General features: G+C 40.3%; 1 protein-coding gene across 2 annotated transcripts in view; it reads right to left on the bottom strand.

Annotated features, from left to right (window-relative positions):
- EOGT (EGF domain specific O-linked N-acetylglucosamine transferase) overlaps positions 1–22576 on the bottom strand; it is a 57774-nt gene that overhangs the window by 12790 nt on the left and 22408 nt on the right. Inside the window, exons 10-17 of one of the 2 annotated variants that reach the window (XR_005722220.1) lie at positions 20532–20624; positions 20115–20186; positions 18591–18677; positions 18011–18079; positions 14427–14488; positions 9071–9190; positions 6722–6824; positions 5923–6142 (exon numbers count right to left, since the gene is read on the bottom strand). Coding sequence is in view for 1 of the 2 variants with exons in the window: in XM_040247222.1 (XP_040103156.1) it covers positions 5996–6142; positions 6722–6824; positions 9071–9190; positions 14427–14488; positions 18011–18079; positions 18591–18677; positions 20115–20186; positions 20532–20624 (753 nt within the window). In the remaining variant the exon portion in view is untranslated. Of the gene's footprint in view, positions 1–3907; positions 6143–6721; positions 6825–9070; positions 9191–14426; positions 14489–18010; positions 18080–18590; positions 18678–20114; positions 20187–20531; positions 20625–22576 lie in introns of those variants that run through there. The other variant, XM_040247222.1, reaches the window with a different exon arrangement.

A 22576-nucleotide genomic window follows, 5' to 3' on the forward strand; every position in this document is an offset into this window, starting at 1 on the left:
GTCCAGTCAGTTGTGATCGGGTAGCACAACTGACAGAACTCACAAACTGGGATCGGCTTCATGCCGAAAGCACTGCCTGTTACCCGTTCCCCAGGAGGGGAGACAGCCGTGGCCAGTACTGAGAGAAGCCTGCCTGGAGGGGGACTCTTGTAACAGCAGTCGTCAAGCTCCCTGAGAAAGAGACCCAGTGGTCAAATGAATCTGGAAACAGCACATATGACCTCCTCCTATTTAGAAACTCACAGTGGGCACGGGTGTGTCAAAGGTGGGGATAAACTCTACAAGAAACAACTCGACTTGAGGCAGTATTTCCCTGGTAAACTGTTTATTATGCAACATCTTAAGGATACCCAGTGGAAGAGACTTTGACAAGTACTGGTTTAGACCTCCTGACCTATCTACTGCCAAGAGCTGTCACTCTGTCCTAGACCAGCAGCTCCCAATCCCTGTGCAATGGGACACCTGGGAACATTTGACCAAAGAGAGTCAGCTAATGGCACCTCTGAGAATCTACATAATTTCGTGTGGGGAGAAGTCTGGAGATTCAAAATTTAACCGCTTTCCATGTACTAGAGCTTTAAATAATAACAGTTCTATATGTTCCATAGTATAATAGCATTTACTGAACAGATAGTATGCACCAAGCCCTAAACGAGTGTGACTTTATTTTTTTTACCCGTAAATCACCCTGCCTAATAGATATTGCCATTAATTTATGAGAAAATTGAAGCTTCATAACACTAAGCAACAAACCCCTGATCACATAGCTGCAAGGGATGTGCAAGGCTGAGGAGTCAGAGCCCTCTGATTCCTAGAGCTGAATTCCTGGGTCTACAAAACATGCTTCTCCCAGGAACTTTCTCTCTTGGTCTGGAAGTTCCCGTTACTGGTGGGCAGTCAACAAACCATACTGAAATGAACAAAAGCTACAAAGGATCTCAAGGTCCTTTTCAGCAAAAACATCCCCAAATACTGCAATTCATGGTTGTAAAAAACAAATAATAGCAAATACCTGGAGAACTGCATGGGTCAGATTCACGTAAAGACTCGATATTAATACCCCTTTGTTTGTGCTAAAAACTCCTCTTTAATTAACATGGTACCACTCTTGGCATTTAGACCTCAATGAACTTCGTTTACACTGGGCTTCCCCGTCGGCTCAGTGGGTAAAGCAGCTGCCTGCCAATGCAGGAGACGTAAGAGACGCTGGGGTGGAAATATCCCCTGGAGAAGGATATGGCGACCCACTCCAGTATTCTTGCCTGAAAAATCCCATGAACAGAGGAGCCTGGTGGGTTACGGCCCAAAGGGTCGCAAATAGTCAGACATGACCGGGCAACTAAACACAAGCCCAAGAACTCTTCCACTTACAGTCTGGTTCTGCTCAATGATAACAGCACTTATATATACAATAACCTATCAAGCCCAATATAACAACGAATTTAGGTCCTAAAAAGGACTGAGGAACTAATGGGCTATCTAGAGATCCTACAATAGAGCTCTCTACCCAAGAAAATTCCTTCGCATCAATGAGACTGCATTCCACTGAACAGTTTCTGTCACTAGAAATCACTTCCCAAGACCAAATGCTCTTTCCACGGGACGATCAGGAGATGGTACAAAGGGTTCAGGAATTGGCTGCAGCTAAGAAATTCCACACTTAAATCTGAAAACTGTCCAGGATAATTTTCCCACTTTACCTCAAATCAGGGATGAAAAAAATACATCACACACAGAAGCAAGGCCTTACTCCTGGCACTCAGGTGTCTGGAATCTACAAAGAGATTATTATACCCAGGCTTTCAGAGTGCAGAGAGGCCATTTGGAAGGGCTTGACTGCCACCTCATGGTTAAAATGTGCATTACCGTCCAAAGAGGGCCCACATAACCACAGCCAAGCTCTAAGCCACTTCCTCCATGACAAGCGTGCTTATGACATCTTACGCCATGCCCCAATAAGCTAACAGAGGAAGACGATATTAAAGTGTCTGGCAATAGCCCTTGGTTGTGAATATAGTATTCTGAAAGACTGGTTTCTCCAAGGCAACCATACCTGATCTGATGATTATTGCTCTTAGTTTCAAAAAGCAAGTGTTTTTCAAATTCTCTCTCCATTGAGTGTGTATCAGAGAAAACTATATTGTAACTGCAAGGAATAGCCTCACACCAGGACTACTTTCTCTATTTTCTTTTCCACCCAACTTCTCTCTTCTCTTTCCTTCTTTCCCTCCCTCCTTCCCTCTTTCCTTCCCTTCCTTTCATCCTTTACTTCCTACATTACCTCTGTTTAAATTCCTTCAAAAAGAAAGCCCTATATCTAATTCATGGCTTTGGGCAAGTTCCTTAACCTGTTTAAATATCCCGAAGAATGTTTTTTACGTTTGTTAAAAGATTAGAGGTGGGGACCAATACATAATAAAATGGGACAGAGAACTCATATGGTCTACAAAGCCACTCTCACCTTCTACCATATGAAGTACACAGAACTGTCTTCAAGGAGTCTTTAAAACAAAGTCTGAATCAAATGAAGCCTTAGCTATAACTTTCTATTGGCAGGCAGTAGAAGAGTGGAACACTCTGAATGGTAACATCGCACTATGGACGCTGTAGAGGGCCTGGGAGATCCACCCACCACCACTGCAATGGGAATATTGACCACTGATGGATCACACCAAGCTCCTCTCCAGGAACTGCCTTCAGCTGAAGAGAGCTGCCCTGCTCCAGACAACACCCCTCTGGAGAAATGTCGGTATTCAGGGATTCAGTGCTATGAGGATCTCCAGCGTTTACAATCAGCTCTACAGTGCCTCCCTGTGACCTCACTTGCAATTGTGTTGCAGCTCCATGGCTCCCTCCACCCCAGTCTGGTCCCTTTACTTCCTTCCAGGTGTCCATCAAGGAGCATCTTCCCCAACACACCACCTGCATACAAATTTACACCCCATAGTCTGTTCCCCAGGGTACACAACCTGAAACATTTCTCCAGAGTCTCTTCCCAGCATAATAGCTACAGTTCTCCTCTTCAAAGTCAGGCCATTCCTCCTGTTGAGATTCCCTTCAATGAGTCCCATCTCATCACCATCAAAGGACAAGAGCCTTGCCATTTGCACACCAGGCCCATTACCTCTTTGACCTCATCTCCTCTGCCCCCATACTGGCTTCCTGGCTGTTCCTCAAACATATTGGGTACCCTCCTGCCTCAGGACCTTCGCACATACTATTCTGTCATCCTGGAATACTCTTTGCCAGCTATCTACATTGCTTCCTCCTTTAGGTACTTTAAGTCCTCACTCAAAGGTGACCTCAACAAGGACTTCCCTGACCCTCTACCTAAGTGTGCTGGACTCTACCCACCTCCCAGAGCTCCAGAGCCCTCATTCCTGTTTTAGTTTTGTCCATACCATGCTTGTATCAACATCCAACACACAGTATATTTTCCTTATTTATGTTAGTATCTGTCTCCTCCATCAGAAAGCAAGGGCCATGAAGGCAAGGATTTTTTTCTGTTCTTCTCACTTACTTCTGTATCCCCAGAACCTAGAGTAGAAATGTACACAGTAGTTGCTCCATCAATATTTACCGCATAATCTGGTGTATAAATGTAGGACTATAGATGTGGAATCAGAAGACATGTGATCTTTAAGGAGGTCCCCTAAACAGTATCTGACTTTTGTCACAGTAAAAAATGGGAACAACTAAGTTAAGTTTATACAGATTATGCAATATACCATGAAAGCATCACATAATAAACTGCTAAATAATTGTAAGGTACAACTTTTCCTTAAATTGAATTGTCACTGACCTACTCAATTCACATAATCTAGAGCGACCAGATTGCACCCAAAAAAAAAAAAAAAAGGTAAACATCTGACATTCAGACACAGAAAATCCTGAAAATAGTCTGGTGTTCAAATAAAATATAAAAAGATTTATTCTAAAGCCATATCCCAAATGTACAAACAATGACATGCATCTCTTTCAAAGACTTAATAAAAAGAGCAGTCTTAACATTTTAAATTTTATAACAATTTGAAGACCTTCTTTTGCTCCCATCAAAAAGAAAGTCTGATAAAAGTGAATTACATAAAGTACCTAGTGTATTTTCTCATTTCTATAAAACATACTGTTTCTTTGTGAAATATGCAAATGTAACATTTTATTATGAAATTGTTTTCAATGTCTAAAATTCTTGCTCATCTACAGAATCACATTGCCAAACACTTCTTAAAATGAGGTAAGAAGATAAATGCTGAAACCTTTTTTTTCCAGGCCATTTTTTTTAGATGTTTCTGCCTCTCTGACTAAACATGCAACATAGCCTTGACAATTCCTTTCATGTGAATGATCTTCTCAATGGATACTCAGTATTTGGGACAAAGAACAGCAGCAACACCAATCATTTCAAAAGTCATGTTGTAAATTTTTTTAAATATTGTAAAGGTCTCAAATCAAAGCTACTGCTACAGTGATTCATTAATTCATTTACAAATATTTAAATAAATATTCCTTAACTCTAGAAGAATGTTGATAATCCTTTAAAGCAGGAGTCAGCAAATGTGTTCTGTAAAGGTCCAGATAATAAATATTTAAGGATTCTCAGGTCACTTGTCTGCTGTATATTCTTTTTTCTTTTAACTACTCTAAAACATAAAAAAAAATTTAGCTCTGCTGTACTTTGTTAATTCCTTACTTAAAAAAATAGAAGTTGCTAGTCTCTAAATGAGATTACTCAGTGTTAATAAAATGTAAACTTCACATTCTGCAATAAAATAAATCCGTGGTTTCCAACCACTAAATTGAAGGTTCATAAACAGTAAGAAGTGAATCTCATTGAGGGAGTAGGGGTGGCTGTCAGATACACTTTTTAATCTATGACACTTTCTTATGGCTTCTTATTCATTTTGAACAGGCTAATTCACGTGTGTCTTTACCCTTTTTTGCCTTTACTTTTTTTATAGGGGAAAAAAAATCTCTACTTGTGGCTAACCTGATGTTTGCAAAATCAAACACTGGAATAGTTCCATGCTAAAAGAGGTAGACGGGTACACACAGGTATATGCACTTACAAATATGTGCATAATGAAACCACTGTTTCATACATAAATGCTCTCCACAGCTAAGAAGGAGCCGGTGGGAACCAGCTAGAAGATACATAAAACCGTTCTAAAGAACGTTCTCATTTGTTTTTATCATATGTGGTTGTTACATGTGGGGAAAACATGATTTGCATATGAAATATATGAATATGACTTAAGGAAACAGCATGATTTATTCAGGTTCTGGATGACTATAACCTGGCGTTGACTATAAGGATATAACAGAGAATTCATTGGGACGAAGTTTGGACTCTGATAAGAATAAAACAGATCTATTTATAATACTGTTTGATCTATAACACAGTCCTATAGCTTGGTCCTAAAAACCACAACCGTGTGTGTGTGTGAGTGCATGGGTGTGTTGCATGTTTTCCTTTCCAACTATGAACAGTAGTGTGTGTGTGTACATTGCATGTTTTCCTGTCCAACTAAGAACAGTGCTATGAACAAATTACGGCAAAGAAATGAGCTGTGATTTTACTCAAACATATCATTATCAAGTTGGAAGCCTCTAAAATGATGTCTCATGGTATTCTACAAAAACACTTACAATTTCTAAAACTAAGAAAGTTGCAAACTTTGGCATCCCTAAGAAAAAAGCTCAATGATACCAGTGAGCCCAGGCCCAATTTTTGAACTATAAAAAGTAAAGTTTTCAGTGCAAAAATAATATCTTGATAAATAGCAATAACACAAAAATCAAACAAAACACTTAAAAGCTATAAAAGACATAAGTAATATCCTGAAGGCATTGTATTGGTTTTGTTTTGTTTTGTTTTAAAAAAAAAAAGGTGATTTGGGGCTAGGAGATAACAGGCTGTTTTACCTATTTAACTGTGAAGTGAGTCTGGGTGCAGGACTGCTCAAAAACTCCCTTTTGGCAAGAAGACTCAACAGATTTATAGCTCATCATGTTTTTTCTTAAATGGCCACTTTGGATGTTGCAATACATGATCTGCAGCCTGAAGGACAAGGTACATAAATTCTTCTACATCAAAAGAATAGTTGGTAAACTTTGGATGCTCCCCCAGAGTTGGGTGGTGGCCCTGCAAAAATAGCAAAAGACAAATTTGTAAGCTGTTAAGCATGTGGTTTTATGAACAAGAATAAAATTACTTCACTTTGGCCAAAAGCAACTATTTTAATTTATGCTCTACATCAGAGGCTGGCAATTTTTTTCAGTAATAGGCCAGATAGCATGTACTTTCTTCAGCTCTGTGGACCCCAGAGTCTCCACCACAATTATTCAACCCTGCCACTGAAGTGCTCAAGGAGTCATAAAAAACATGTGAACAGAAGAGAAGGACTGTGTCCCAATAAAGCATTATTTATAAAAACAAGTGGAGGGCCAGATATAGCCCACTGGTCTATAGTTTGCAGATCCTGTCTCTAAATAATTTAACAGATCTCTCTAGTCCCAAATTTCATGAAGGTCACTTTTCCACATAAAGATAGAGAATAATTAACTTCCCCTCTCCTACAAGTTTGCAAATATTAAAAACAATTCACGATTCCAAAGAACGGTTTTATCTTTGGATTGAAGCTTAAAGACAGTTTGCAATTTAATTAGACACTTTAAGCCAATTAAAAAATAAAACAAGATGATTTTTGTCATTGAACTTTACCTTATCTTGAGGAAAGACTTTGTTCTGCCTTCGCCAAGTGATGTAGTGGACACCTCTCAGCCTAGCCAGGTCCAAGTAACAACGTTCATCTCCACAGTTGTACCTAAGGACACAAGGGCATCTGTACGTGGGGCTTTGGCCTGGGATTTTTGACCAATCCACAGTTCTTTGGGGAAAAAAATTCACCACCCAAATATGTTCTTGCAAAAAGACTGTATAAACAGTACACAAGAAAGAGAGAGAGATTCATGTTCATAGCAGCATTATTCACAATAGCCAAAAGGTGAAGAGAATCAATGTCTATCGACTGACGAATGGATAAATAAAACGTGGTATATAACCATACAAGGAATTATTGCTAGTAAAAAGGAATGAGCACTGATCCACGCCCCAACGTGGATGAACCTTGAAAACACAATACTAAGTGAAAGCAGCTGGTAAGAAAAAGCCCACATATTGCATTACTCCACTTCTGTGAAATGTCCATAATGGTAAATCTACAGAGATAGAAAGGAGATTAGTGGTTTCCAGGGGCTGGGAGGAAGATGGAATGAGAGTAACTGCTGAAAAGGACTGATTTTCTCTGGGGGGCAATGAAAATCTTGTAAAATTGTGGTGGTGGTTGCACAACTCTGTCAATATCTTAAAAGCAATGAATTATATGATTTACATGAGTGAACTATAGTATGGTATATAAATAAAACTTGTTTATAGAAACAAAACACACACACAAGAGTGAAACAGATTATTTTAAAAATATTTGCAAAAAAAAAAATAAAATAAAAAAAATAAAAATTAAAATTAAAAAAAAATAAAATAAAAATATTTGCATAACTAAATCATCCTAACTTTCAAAAAGCAGAACAGGATTAAAGAATGGAGGAGATTTTTTATCAACAGGCCTATGAACTTGATATCAGCTCCTAATAACCCCAGCTTTGTGCATAGGAACATGGCCTTGAGGTGGGTGGGTAACACATTCTCCAAAAGAAACTGATCCCAAGACTGCTGACCTCCAAGGACTGAAATGTCTCAGTGACATTTCTTTCCTTCCTTCCTTTTTCTCTTTCCCCCCTCTTTCTCGGGGAGAAAGGAAGAACTAAAATTGAATCCACAATGATCTAGCTATTTCTCTAACATATATATTTATTTTTAAGAGTTTTGCAGGGTGTTGAAAGTTCATGACAAATGTTTTTCTAAATAGTCTCTCATTTAAATGCCAAGTTATTTTTGAAATACAACCACAAAATCAAGATATTTAATTACAAGGGGAAGAAATCAGGTAACAGCAATCACTGTTGGTATCCAGAGTAGAATTATTAAAGGAGAGAGGTCCACGTCTCCACAACCAAGCACCGAGTTAGAGGAACGCTGTGGGAACATTACTTTCACCTTAGGCCTCAGTCTCCTGTGTGTGTATGGAATCAAACAGGCCCGTGGAACGGTATGGTGCCTCTGAGCACCAGGCAAAGAGGTTGGCTTATGTTACTGGAGCTGTGTTCTTCACTAAAAGTACAGATACTCAAACCTTCTCTCTCTCTTTTTAAATTGTGGTAGAAAACACATGACATAAAATTTGCCACCTTAACCATTTTTAAGTGTACAGTTCAGTAATACATACAGCTCACTGTTAAAACCAATCACCAGAACACTTTCATCACGCAAAAGTGAAGCTCTGTCCTCATTAAACACTTCACCTCTCCCACCAGTTCTTGACACCCGCCCTTCTACTTTCTGTCTCTATGAATCTGACTTCTCTACGTACCTCGTGAAAGTGAAATCATACAGTATTCGCGCTTTTCAGAATAACGTTTCACTTAACATAATGTCCTCGAGGTCCATCCCTGTCACTGCACGAGACAGGATTTCTTTCTTTTGTAAGGCTAAATAGTATTCCACTGGGTATGTCTGAGTCTGCATCACATTTCATTTACCCGTTCCATAGTCAACGGGCAACTGAGTTTCTTCTACCACTTGGCTAATGAGATACCACTGCTATGAACATGGGTATGCAACACACAGGTTCTCTTTTCACACAATAACTACACCGATGGCAGGGAGAGGCTTTCAGCTGACAAGCACACAGGAATGCACTCAGAGCAAGGAAACCAGATTCACCTCTCCCGAATCCTGCTGAGATGGGGGAGGAAAGGGTTATTTGCTTGCTAAGGATGCTAATCGCAGTCTTCAAACTTTTAGGTCTTTTTTTCTTTTCTTTCTAGATGTATATATGATGTGACTTCTTTGTAATAATTAAATATTAAGCCTTTTGAGGCTCTGAACGAAGTCTCAGCAAGCAGAAAAAGCATTATCAGCTGCCTCAATATTAAAGTGTCCCCGGACACTTACAGTTCAAACACCGCAGCCCAGTCTGGAAGGAAAAGCAAATGGGTAAGACCAGCTCCATGCATTCCAATAAATATGTCTGTGTTATGCGTGATTCTCAGCTGATCTAAAAACCCAAGTTCCCTGTGAACATAAAGAACAACAAAAGAAAGGGGAGGAGAGGGAAAGTACTGAGTTGAGTAAGCTCACGATTCATGGTAACAACATTTATACAAGTGTCTTTCCCAGTTGAAAGTACATTTCCTCATGAATTTGCCAATTTCAAGCCTACTCCCATAACTAACAGCTTACTTAATAAATAAACATTTTTCTAAGGTAAGCTTGCCTTTTTTAAAACTTGCATGTTCTTATTTTAGAAGGAAACTTTTATACCTGTCTTAAATGAAAAACTAATAACACATGACATAAAACTGTAAAAATGGGTATAATCAAGCTAAAAAGCATTATTCCAAGGTAGGTAGGTAACACTACAAGGCAAAGCTCTGATCCCAAGGCTCACTCTCTCTTTAAAAAGTGGAATTAGCAAGCATTACAGTGATGTTATGATATATTTAGCAACCAACTGAAAACTATTTCCTTAAGATCATACAGGAACTTTTCAAAAATAAAATAAATTCTTGCTTGCATGATTTGACTTATTCAATTGACATCTGTGTACCGCTAAAATTATCTCAGATATGATGAGGGCATTTTCCTGCCTGTGCAACAGATGAATTCACAATTTTATGCGTGCTGGTCTTTGAATTCAAGACACTGAAAGATGTGCAAACTTTAAAATGAAAATAAGAGGCAAAAGGCCCATGAATCAAGGCAAATTGCAAATGGTTAAACAGGAGATGGTAAGAGTGAACATTGACAGTTTAGGAATCAGTGAACTAAAATGGATGAGAGTGGGAGAATTTAATTCAGATGACTATTATATCTACTACTGTGGGCAAGAATCCCTTAGAAGAAATGGAGAAGCCCTCAGAGTCAACAAAAGAGTCTGAAATGCAGTACTTGGGTGTAATCTCAAAAACAACAAAATTATCTCAGTTCATTTCCAAGGCAAACCATTCAGTATCACAGTAATCCGTTTATGCCCCAACCACTAATGCCGAAGAAGTTGAAATTTAATGGTTCTATGAAGACCTACAAGACCTCCTAGAACTAACACCCAAAAAAGATGTCCTTTTTATCACAGGGAACTGGAATGCAAAAGTAGGAAGTAAAGAGATACCTGGAGTAACAGGCAAGTTTTGCCTTGGAGTACAAAATGAAGCAGGGCAAAGGCTAACAGACTTTTGCCAAGAGAACACAGTGGTCATAGCAAACACTCTCTTCCAATAACACAAGAGATGACTCTACACATGGACATCACCAGATGGGCAATATTGAAATCAGATTGATTATATTCCTTGCAACCGGAGATGGATAAGCTCTATAGAGTCAGCAAAAACAAGACCGGGAGCTAACTGTGGCTCAGATCATGAACTTCTTATTGCAAAATTCAGACTTAAATTGAAGAAAGTAGGGAAATCCACTAGACCATTCACGTATGACCTAAATCAAATCCCTTACGATTATACACTGGAAGTGACAAACAGATTCAAGGGATTAGATCTGATAGACAGAGTGCCTGAAGAACTATGGACAGAGGTTCGTGACATTGTACAGGAGGCAGTGATGAAAGCCATCCCCAAGAAAAAGATATGCAAAAAGGCAAAATGGTTGCCTGAGGAGGACTTACAAATAGCTGAGAAAAGAAGAGAGGCAAAAGGCTAAGAAGAAAAGGAAAGAAACACCCATCTGAATGCAGAGTTCTAAAGAACAGCAAAGAGAGATAAGAAAGCCTTCCTAAGTGAACAGTCCAAAGAAATAAAGGAAAACAACAGAATAGGAAAGACTAGAGACCTCTTCAAAACAATGAGAGATACCAAGGGAACATTTCATGCAAAGATGAGCACAATAAAGGACAGAAATAGTATGGATCTAACAGAAGCAGAAAATACTGCGAAGAGGTGGCAAGAAGAATTATACAAAAAAGATCTTCATGACCCAGATAACCACGATGGTGTGACCACTCACCTAGAGACAGACCTCCTGGAATGTGAAGTCAAGTGGGCCTTAGGAAGCATCACTACAAAGCTAGTGGAGGTGATGGAATTCCAGGTAAGCTACTTCAAATCCTAAAAGATGATGCTGTGAAAGTGATGTACTCAATATGCCAGCAAATTTGGAAAACTCAGCGTGGCCACAGGACTGGAAAAGGTCAGTTTTCATTCCAATCGCAAAGAAGGGCAATGCCAAAGAACGTTCAAACTACCACACAACTGCACTCATCTCAAGCACTAGCAAAGTAATGCTCGAAATTCTCTTCAACAGTACATGAACTGAGAACTCCCAGATGTTCAAGCTGGATTTAGAAAGGCAGAAGAACCAGAGAACAAATTGCCAAATTTGTCTATCTGCTGGATCACAGAAAAAGCAAGAGAATTCCAGAAAACCATCTACCTCTGCTTTATTGATTACACTGAAGTCTTTGACTGTGTGGATCACAACAAACTGTGGGAAATTCTTAAAGAGATGGGAATACCAAACCACCTTTTGCTTCCTGCAAAATCTGTATACAGGTCAAGAGGCAATGGTTAGAACTGGACACGGAACAACAGACTGGCTCAAAACTGGGAAAGGAGTATGTCAAGGCCATATATTGTCACCTTGCTTATTTAACTTATATGCAGAGTACATCATGTGAAATGTCAGGGTGGATGAAGCACAAGCTGGAATCAAGATCTCTGGGAGAAATATCAATAATCTCAGATATGTAGACAACACCACCCTTATGGCAAAAAGCAAAGAAAAACTAAACAGCCTCTTGATTTGGCCACCTGATGCGAAGAGCTGCCTCATTGGAAAAAAACCCTGCTGCTGGGAAAGACAGAAGGCAGGAGGAAAAGGGACACAGAGGATGAGATGGTTGGAATGCAGCATTGACTCAATGGACATGAGTCTGAGCAGGCTCCGGGAGTTGGTAAAGGACAGGGAGGTCTGGCGTGCTGCAGTCCATGGGGTCGCAAAGAGTCTGACTCTACTGAGTGACTGAACAACAAGAACAACAGCCAAAGAAGTTCACTGAAGTGAGGCTGGGAAGAAATGCTAGACAGAGTCTCATACTCTGATAAATAAAACAGAATCCAATCTCCCAGTCCCACCCACCCACAGTGAAGGAAAATAAATGAACAAGATCTGTTTGCATCGGAGAAGGGGAAGCAACTTTCCTCTTAATCAGCTTCTCCTCTTTGAAGAGCTTCCTCTCAGGACAGAACAGAAATCCCGCACCTGCACAAGGGAAGGAAGACAAAGGCCCCAAGTGCGTCTCACATGAAGTACATGTGCCTCAGTTTCCCCGGGATGCCAACCGATACTGAGGAGAACAAGGGGCATTTGTCCAGGGAACACATCTGTGGAGGGGTCATTTCTGGGAAATGCCTGTAGATCAAAACTCAACAAAGCTCAACACTATTAGTTTCTATCATGTCCCTCAGGTTGGCAAGGTCTGAATTCACTGTCACTAACCCTGGGCTCTCTTCTTGCCTCTGCACCTCCTCAGGTGGCAGTGAGGATTGCCACCATCAGGTTAGTGTCACCTGTCAGAAATAGCTTCAGAAACTTCACAAGACTCTTGAAAGAGGAAGATGAGACAGAGCAAGGAAAGCATTAAGAATACGTGTCAGCGCTCACAGACTTAGATTAACGAATTTATGGCTGTTGGTGAGAAGGGACAGTTGGGAAGATCATGTATGGAAGCTTACACTAAAATGGATAATCAACAAGGACCTACCATACAGCACATGGAACTCTGCTCAATGTTATTTGGAAGCATGGACAGGAGGGAAGTTTGGGGGAGAAAGGATATATGTATATGTATGGCTGAGTCCCTTTGCTGTCCACCTGAAATTACCACAATATTGTTAATCGGTTCTACCCCAATACAAAATAAAAAGTTTAAAGGTTGGGGAGGAAAAAAGAGTAAGTCTCAATAAACAGCTGCTGTTCTTGCAACTGCTATTTATTTGTACTTAGTGTCTGACGTCGGAACACAGCCATGCTTCCTCCGAAACTGTCTTCCTGCTTCGAAGCCTGGTGACCAGCTTGTGGCATGTACCTGACAGACTTGTTGTGGAAATGAACAAACATGTAACGGATGAGGTGCTAAACACCCAGGCTTACTGATAAGTTTAAACCAAACCATGTCAGGCACTGTATGTTGGTAAATGTGTACTTTTTAACACAGAAAAAAGCTGTTAAATTTGGAAAACAACACTATGACTGTGGGTTGGTGAAAAAGAGAGAGAAAAATTTTTACTTTCCTTTGGAACTTTTCTATACTGCTTGACTTTTTCAATCAAGAACATGTATTACTTTTATAGCCCTATAGTTTCTATATCAACAGGGGTTACGTAGACAGGGGTTACATAATATATAACATATGATATAATATCTATATCAACAGGGGCTACATAAATGGTAGGCAAATTCTACCTTTCTAACTTTTTACTTGTGTTAGAATTTTAAAGGAAATGTAAAAAAAAAAAATTTTTTTTCTTTTTATTTTTAGCCTCACCCCACAGCATGTGGGACCTTGGGTCCCCAGCCAGGGATCTAACCCATATTTCCAGCATTAGAAGGCGGAACCACTGGGGAAGTCCCCAAAGTATAAATATTTTATAAGTTTTTTTTTGAATCTCATACTGTTCTATGAACCTCAAATTATTCCCATATGACTAATCTTAGGCCAGAAGATGAAACCCAGCTGCTAATAGGGCAATTTAGGCTTATGCTGTTTTTTAAAATTTGGAATTAGTTGCTGGTTTTAAGATTTTTTTTTTTTTTTGATGTGGACCATTTTTAAAGTCTTTATTGAATTTGTTGCAATATTGCTTCTGCTTTATGTTTTGATTGGGGGCGGGGGGCACAAGGCATGTGGGATTTAGCTCCCCAACCAGGGATTGAACCAGCAGCCCCTACATTGAAAGGTGAAGTCTTAACCACTGGACCGCCAGGGAAGTCCCCCAGTTGCTGACTTTAGAAATTCAGAAATTTCAAATGAAAATAGGATTCATCACTTCTCTTTAAAAAGGGATAGTGTGGCAACATCAGGCCTGTCACAGCGGAAGAACTTCTGTCCACTAGGCTTGGCATCCTCACCTGCCCACTTCATTCACCGATGGTATCCACTTGTCCCTTCCAGATCCACGAGTGCCAACACCTCCCATTCACAAAGTCCTCCCTCATCTCCCTGCCAAAGGATGAGGAGGCTCCTCCCTCACCAAAGCCGAAGAGGACAGGATCTGCCCAAGACTGGATTATTACTTACTTATACTTATAATCAACAATCTGGACCTCAAATGTAGATACTGTTTTCAGTGCATTTACAAGCTGGGGGAAAAAAGAAATATATTTAGAATTTCTTTTCCTTCCTTCTCTTCAGTTTTATTTACCTTAAAGTCCCCAAATTTCTTATTTTTCATGTAAAGTTATGTTTCAAGTATTAAATCCCCTTTGTATTTTCATACAAATGTGTTTCAGTTTTAAACCTTAACTGAATTCAAGTACAGGCTCCACCTCTGCATTTTAGGGAGGAACACACCACCTTCCTAAAATTGCTCTGCACTGGGCTGCTATGAGGATGAAAGAAGAAAATTCATAAAAGTAAAGGGCTTGTCTAGACAAGCTATACACACATGAAATGTTACCTTTTAGCTACTGTTATTCTAATAGTTCGGAGAAGGCGATGGCACCCCACTCTTGCCTGCAAAATTCCATGGTTGGAGGAGCCTGGTAGGCTGCAGTCCATGGGGTCGCTAAGAGTGGTACACGACTGAGCAACTTCACTTTCACTTTTCACTTTCATGCATTCGAGAAGAAAACGGCAACCCACTCCAGTGTTCTTGCCTGGAGAATCCGAGGGACGGGGGAGCCTGCTGGGCTGCCGTCTATGGGGTCGCACAGAGTCGGACACAACTGAAGCGACTTAGCAGCAGCAGCAGCATTCTAATAGTTAGTCCCTCAACTTTCAATGTATATTCACTGGGCACCGACTTTGTTTCAGAATTTTCTTTCTACCCACTATATCATTTCAGACAAACACCTAGTGCTTGGAACCTCATCCACCAAAAATACTAAACTCCTGGCAGAAAAAAATTTCAACATCTCTACACAGAAAAACAATATACACAGAAAAACAACTGTACTTTTAGCAAAGAGAAAACAACTAAGTTCAATTCATCATCACATCAAAAGCATCGCCATGGTTCTCTAGGTCTCTCACAAATAAGCCATCTTAACCCAACACCACGGATCACTGCTTTTCAGAAGCATTTTGTATTTGTATCCTGCTCTCTCATGTGTACACTTTGATTGCAACAACAGGTACAGAAGCATCACTGACTCTGCACTGAAATCATGCTGGCATTTCCAAGTGCTTTAGGTATATGTCATTTCCTGCTCACAAATACCATACCAAGGAAGTATTACATTATACACATTTCATAAATGATGTACTGAACTCTTAGAGAAGGTAAACAACTTTCCCAGGATCTCCCATATAGCAAAGGGCAGGGCCAAAACTAAATCTAGGTCATCTGACCCCAGAACCTGTGTTCTTGGCTAGTGCACTTCCACTCTATCGCTCATAAAAAGCAACAGGCAGTGGCCCAAATCCAATCCCATCCCCCATCACACACTCACAGAGTTATAAAGTAGAAGTTTCTCTCACCGGACAGTCCCTGGATGCCCACAGATACACTGTTTATACCAAGTATTGAAGGAGTGTGGAGAGATTAGAATTCCACTTTTCAGGGGAGAATTAATCAGAAGGCATGAGCCCCTGTCTTGTAATGAGATGGGCCTACCTCATGTCACATGTCTCCGAGGACCCCGAAGGAAGCGTGCTCTTTTCCATGATTTCTAGTCAGACCAGAGACATGGCCATACCCCTTCCAGAATGATTGCTGTAACCTTGAGTCTGGGCAAGACTTAATGAACCATCATTTAATGAGGGTATCTAGGTTTTGTTATCTATTCACGAGTCAAGGAAAAGGAAAAAGTGCTTTCTTCTCTGCCTGGGAGTTACCTTTCCCAGTGACACCAAGCCCGGGAGCAAAGCAACCAGTTGGGCACAAGATGGCTTGGGGTTGGAGCGGAATGACCAAATCCTGCCTTAGGGCAAGAGCATCCAGGCGACCTGAGGGGCTGGATGTGAGAACATGGACGGCTGCAATGCAGCACCCACTGGTGGTACCTTTCCACTGGACTTCGCTTCAGCAGTTGACTGACGGACAGGGAAGGAAAGTGGTTAGCCTCCTCCCAGGTGAAGCTGGGTTACAGCTATGGAGTGTTCTCTGCCCATGAAGTAGGCTCCTTTCCCTCCCCCACCCCACCCCATTACTCTGCTCACCAGCTAGGTGAACTTGGGCATGTTTTTTTAACCTCCAAGGTTCAGTGTTCTCATTTAGAATGGAGAATAATAATAAAATACTGATATTATTGGTCTGCTGGGAGAGTTGAAGGACAGGCAGAGGGAACATGTGCTTGGCATATACTTGCATCTAAAATGTGTTACCTTACCAATAAGTACTACTCATCTGCCTACTAATGACACATCTCATCTGTCCACCCCACAGTGCATTACTTTATACATTTTTATTTCCAAGTCTTTAAAACATACATACACACGCTGTTCATTTCTTCCATCCACAAAGTTTACAATCGATGTCTCATTACACCATATGTTCATGTCCTCCATAATCCATATGTGTCTCGAGAAGAGAGGCTAATTACACAATTTGAATCAGCCTCTTAGGCATCCAAATTAACTTGTGCCAAACATTTTACCCATCAAAAGCTACCCCCAAATTCCCTCCCATCTCAAGTCCACGGAAGTGCTCAGGCTAACAGTCCAGGAGTTCATGCCTGATTCTCACTACCTCTCCTGGCCTCACGGGGGCTGTAACTTTACACTCCCACAAGCAGTGTCATAGGCTCTATCTCCAAGATATATCCCGAAACCATTTATCTTGTCATCCCTCCTGTCCTCCCCTTCATCTAAGCTCTTATCGAGACAACAGCTCTTAATCAATCTCCCTGCACCTATTCTTGCAGCCAGAGTGATTTACAAATAAATAAAGAAGTCGGTTTCATGCCTCTCTATTTGCTACTATGACAAATTACTACACACTTATCATCTTAAAACAACACAATTTATCCTCTTACAGTTCTGTAGCACAGAAATTTGACACACAGAGACAGAAGTCTCAGTGGGATGAAATCAAGGTGTACGCAGTGCTACACTCCTTGTGGAATCTCTAGGGGACAATCCTTGTCTTTTCCAGACATCTAGAAACCTTACTATTGCAAGTACATTGCCCTGTCCTGCTGTTGCAGGGAGCCTTCCATTGCAATCTTGTTGAAATTAAGTATAAGTTATGAATTGATGTTGTTGAAATGAGTCAGGAAGCATAAGAGGGGAACGATTTCTAAGATACCCATGAAAAGGATAAGGACTTTTCCAACTTCATCTGCTGCTGGAGGCCACAGTCTTGCCACACTCCATCTACCATCTGCCCAAAGATATTCCCCCATTGCTCAGCTGCTAGTTTGAACAAACATTTGGCAATCCATGGCAGCAAAGGCAGGACTTGGGCAGTTTTGTCTCTGTTTCCACTCTGAGTTAGTGCAGAGGAACGTCTATACTAAGGCAGAGCTCATTTAGTAATGTCTGGTTTGATGATTTCCAGTAAAAATCTAATAAATGAACTGGGTGCAACCATCAAAATATTCGAAAAGCTAATAATTTCAAACCAAAGCATTTAGTAGGGTATGAAAAGAAAAACAAAGCACATTACTCATAGGAAGTTAAATTCAGTATGTTGCTATTAAAAATGCATACCAAAAACTGACCTCATTTTGGTTCAGTATTTTCCGATACTCTGTGCTCCGTGCGAGAATGGTCACTCGAATTTTTCCACCCTGTGAAAAAGGCAAAATATTGCTGTGTATGCCTGGACAAACAAATAAATAAAATTTAAAATGGGATTTTAACCAAGAGATAAAACTCAATAAGGACACCTTTATGGGACTTTTTTTTTCCTTTTAGCCTGATTTCTTCACAGTTCTCCCAGGGGATAAAAATGTACTCACTTTAGCCACAGAAGACAAAATGCATTCATTACACTACTTCTGTTTGTTTGGGTATATTTGGGGGCAGAGGATGTGTGGACTGGGTGGGAGCTTAGGAGAGGAAGGGGAGAGAGAGGGAAAGGAAAAGGAAAAAAAAAAAGTACATTCTTCCACTATCTCTTAGTTTATCAAAATTTCCTAGGTTGTTGACGTCTGATTTCAAATTACTCCAGGTCAGAATTTCTGGTTAACCCAGAAAACACTATCTGCTGATGATCTCCTTTTTCTGTAAGGATGATATTGACTTTTATCAGGGGGTGAAAAGTCCAGCCCACCTCAGAAATCATAATGCAACCATTACCTTGGGACCCTCTTGTGTGATGTTCAGTCTGTGCAGTACATGCTGGGAAAATGCCCTGAATAACCCAGTATTTTGACACCCAGAGATCTAAAATAAAAAACAATAGTTCCTATTACAATGAGTAATTTCTGCATTACTATTTAAGATGTTCTCAAGTTATACATAAGTACTATGTTAATGACCATCATCAAAAAATCTACAAACAATAAATGCTGGAGAGGATATGGAGAAAACGAGGCCCCTCTACACTGTTGGTGAGAATGTATACTGATACAGTCATTGCGGAAATCGGTATGATGATTCCTTGAAAAACTAGCAATAAATCTAGCATCAGTTCAGTCGCTCAGTCCGACTCTTTGCCACCCCATGAACTGCAGCACGCCAGGCTTCCCTGTCCATCACCAACTCCCAGAGCTTGCTCAGATTCATGTCCATCAAGTCGGTGATGCCATCCAACCAACTCATCCTCCATCATCCCCTTCTCCTACCGCCTTCAATCTTTCCCAGCATCGGGTCTTTTCAAATGAGTCAGTTCTTTGCATCAGGTAGCCAAAGTATTGGAGTTTCAGCATCAGTTCTTCCAAAGAATATTCACCCATTCCAGTCCATTTCAGTTCACTGATTTCTAAAATGTCAATGTTCACTCTTGCCATCTCCTTTTTGACCACTTCTAATTTACCATTGATTCATGGACCTAACATTCCAGGTTCCTATGCAATATTGCTCTTTACAGCATCGGAATTTACTTCCATCACCAGTCTGGGTCTAGGTCATCTACCATATGACCTAGCAATCCCACTACTGGGCATATACCCTGAGAAAACCACAATTCTAAAAGACTCATATACCCCAATGTTCACGGTGGCAATATTTATAATAGCCAAAGCACGGAAGCAATCTAAATGTCCATCAACAAATGAATGGATAAAGACATGGTACATACGTAGAATGGAGTGAAAAGGAACACATATGAGTCAGCTGGATGAAGCTAGAGCCTCTTACACAGAATGACGTCAGTCAGAAAAAACAAGTATCAAATATTAACAGATGGATATATGGAATCTAGAAAAATGGTACTGATGAACCTAGTAGAGAATGGACTTGTAGACACACCAGGGGAAGGTAAGAGTGGTATGAATTGGGAAAGCAGCAATGACATACATTCATTGTCACGTGTAAAACAGACAGTTAGTGGGAAGTTGCTATGTAACACAGGGAGCCCAGTCTGGCACTCTGTGATGACCTAGAAGGGTGGGATAAGGGGAGGGGAGGGAGGCTCAAAAGGGAGGGGATGTGTATATATATATATATAACTCTGTGCGTGTGTGTGTGTGTGTGTGCATATATATATATATAATTATGACTGATTCACATTGTTGTGTGGCAAAAACCAATACAACATTGTAAAGCAAATTTCCACCAATTAAAAAAAAACTTTCAAATTTTTTCTTTTAAATGTCATGTTAAAATCCACCAAGAATCAATTCTCTGAACATGACTGTCAACCACAGATGACATGCTTACCAGAGGGGTGTTATAGAACAGCCCGTATCTCATCCGAGGAAGTAAGGAAAAAATAGCTTCTTTGAAACATACCTAAGAATGGAGATATTTTAAAAGGTAAGAGAATTACAATCTGCATCCTTCACACTAAAACAGCAATTTTTTAATAGAAAAAATTAATCTCTATTTTGCATTAAAATATTTTGATTAGCTAATTATTTCAATCAAATGGCATTCATATTTCAGAAAAGTTATGGGGAAAAGTTTTTAAAAGCTACGTGGTTAAAATATTCATGATGATTCTAGTTATTACAAAGAAACTAAGGAGTTAGAAATCAATGATAATAGCTCATAGAAACCCAGATTAAATATTTATTTGATGAGTGAGTCATTGATAATGACAGTTATTTACAGGCATTTCAGTAAAGCTTCCAGTACCCTTTTGGAGTCATAAGTTTTCAAATGTATAACATCATAATCAGTAAATGCTTTCCACGTGTCGGAGAACAGGTCACCATATCCATAGGAGCTCTGAAAGTGGAAACAAAGTAAGTTAGGGAATGTGGCTAAACCTGGCTTTTCAAAAACATCAGAAAACACCTGAATTAGCTTGTTAGTGAACCAACAATCTGAAACACCGTTCATAAAATCCATAGCAGAAAAATGGATTTTCATCTTGGGCCTGAGCAAGTCCCTAATTTGATGTAACAGCATCAGAAATAATCATCACAATTATAATCTCAGTCTGCTAAAAATGTTTTGTTTTCTCACCCTAGCCCTTTTTATTCTCATGTCCTTGAAACTGGAATAATTGTGGGGGTTTTTTTCTGTGAATTTTCTATGCAAACCACACAACACATAGACACATTACCTTTTGTACACACCAGAACATGCACAGGGAGCAAAACTCATCAGAGCAGACAGAATGCATTTTTGGAAAGAAATCTGAGCGCTTATGGAATCTAGAAACATGGTACTGATGATCCTATTTACAGAGAAGAAAAGGAGATGCAGATGTAGAGGAAGGACTGGTAGACGCAGTGGGGGAAGGAGAGGGTAGGACAAATTGAAAAAGGAGCAGACATATATGCACTATCATATGTAAAACAGTACCTAGTGGGAAGCCGCTATATAACACAGGGAGCCTAGCCTGGCACTCTGTGATGACCGAGACGGGTGGGATATCAGGGAGATGGAGGCTCAAGAGGGAGAGGACACACACATGTACGGACACATACACACAGGTATGACTGATTCATGTTAACGTATGGCAGAGACCACCACAACATTGCAAAGCAATTATCCTCCAAGGGAAAAAAAAAATCAGAGTAAGAAAATGCTTTGAAAGTTTTAACATTAAAAATATAATGTTAGTAACTCTAGGAAATGATCTCCCTATTGATTAATGAGTAATATTTGATAATTCCCTTTGACATTAATAAGAATAATGATAAGAGTATCTTCCATTCAGTTCAGTCGCTCAGTCGTGTCCAACTCTTTGCGACCCCATGAATCACAGCATGCCAGGCCTCCCTGTCCATCACCAACTCCCGGAGTTCACTCAGACTCACGTCTATCGAGTCCGTGATGCCATCCAGCCATCTCATCCTCGGTCGTCCCCTTCTCCTCCTGCCCCCAATCCCTCCCAGCATCAGAGTCTTTTCCAATGAGTCAACTCTTCGCATCAGGTGGCCAAAGTACTGGAGTTTCAGCTTTAGCATCAGTCCTTCCAAAGAACACCCAGGGCTGATCTCCTTCAGAATGGACTTGTTGGATCTCCTTGCAGTCCAAGGGATTCTCAAGAGTCTTCTCCAACACCACAGTTCAAAACCATCAATTCTTCGGCGCTCAGCCTTCTTCACAGTCCAACTCTCACATCCATACATGACCACAGGAAAAACCATAGCCTTGACTAGACGGACCTTAGTCGGCAAAGTAATGTCTCTGCTTTTGAATATACTATCTAGGTTGGTCATAACTTTTCTTCCAAGGAGTAAGCGTCTTTTAATTTCATGGCTGCAATCACCATCTGCAGTGATTTTGGTGCCCCAAAAAATAAAGTCTGACACTGTTTCCACTGTTTCCCCATCTATCATGAAGTGATGGGACCGGATGCCATGATCTTCATTTTCTGAATGTTGAGCTTTAGGCCAACTTTTTCACTCTCCACTTTCACTTTCATCAACAGGCTTTTTAGTTCCTCTTCACTTTCTGCCGTAAGAGTGGTGTCATCTGCATATCTGAGGTTATTGATATTTCTCCTGGCAATCTTGATTCCAGCTTGTGCTTCTTCCAGCCCAGCATTTCTCATGATGTACTCTGCATAGAAGTTAAATAAGCAGGGTGACAATATACAGCCTTGATGTACTCCTTTTCCTATTTGGAACCAGTCTGTTGTTCCATGTCCAGTTCTAACTGCTGCTTCCTGACCTGCATACAGATTTCTCAAGAGGCAGGTCAGGTGGTCTGCATACTTCCTACAT

Source organism: Oryx dammah, unplaced genomic scaffold (assembly GCF_014754425.2).
Source record: "Oryx dammah isolate SB20612 unplaced genomic scaffold, SCBI_Odam_1.1 HiC_scaffold_9, whole genome shotgun sequence".
Taxonomy (NCBI): Eukaryota; Metazoa; Chordata; class Mammalia; order Artiodactyla; family Bovidae; genus Oryx; species Oryx dammah.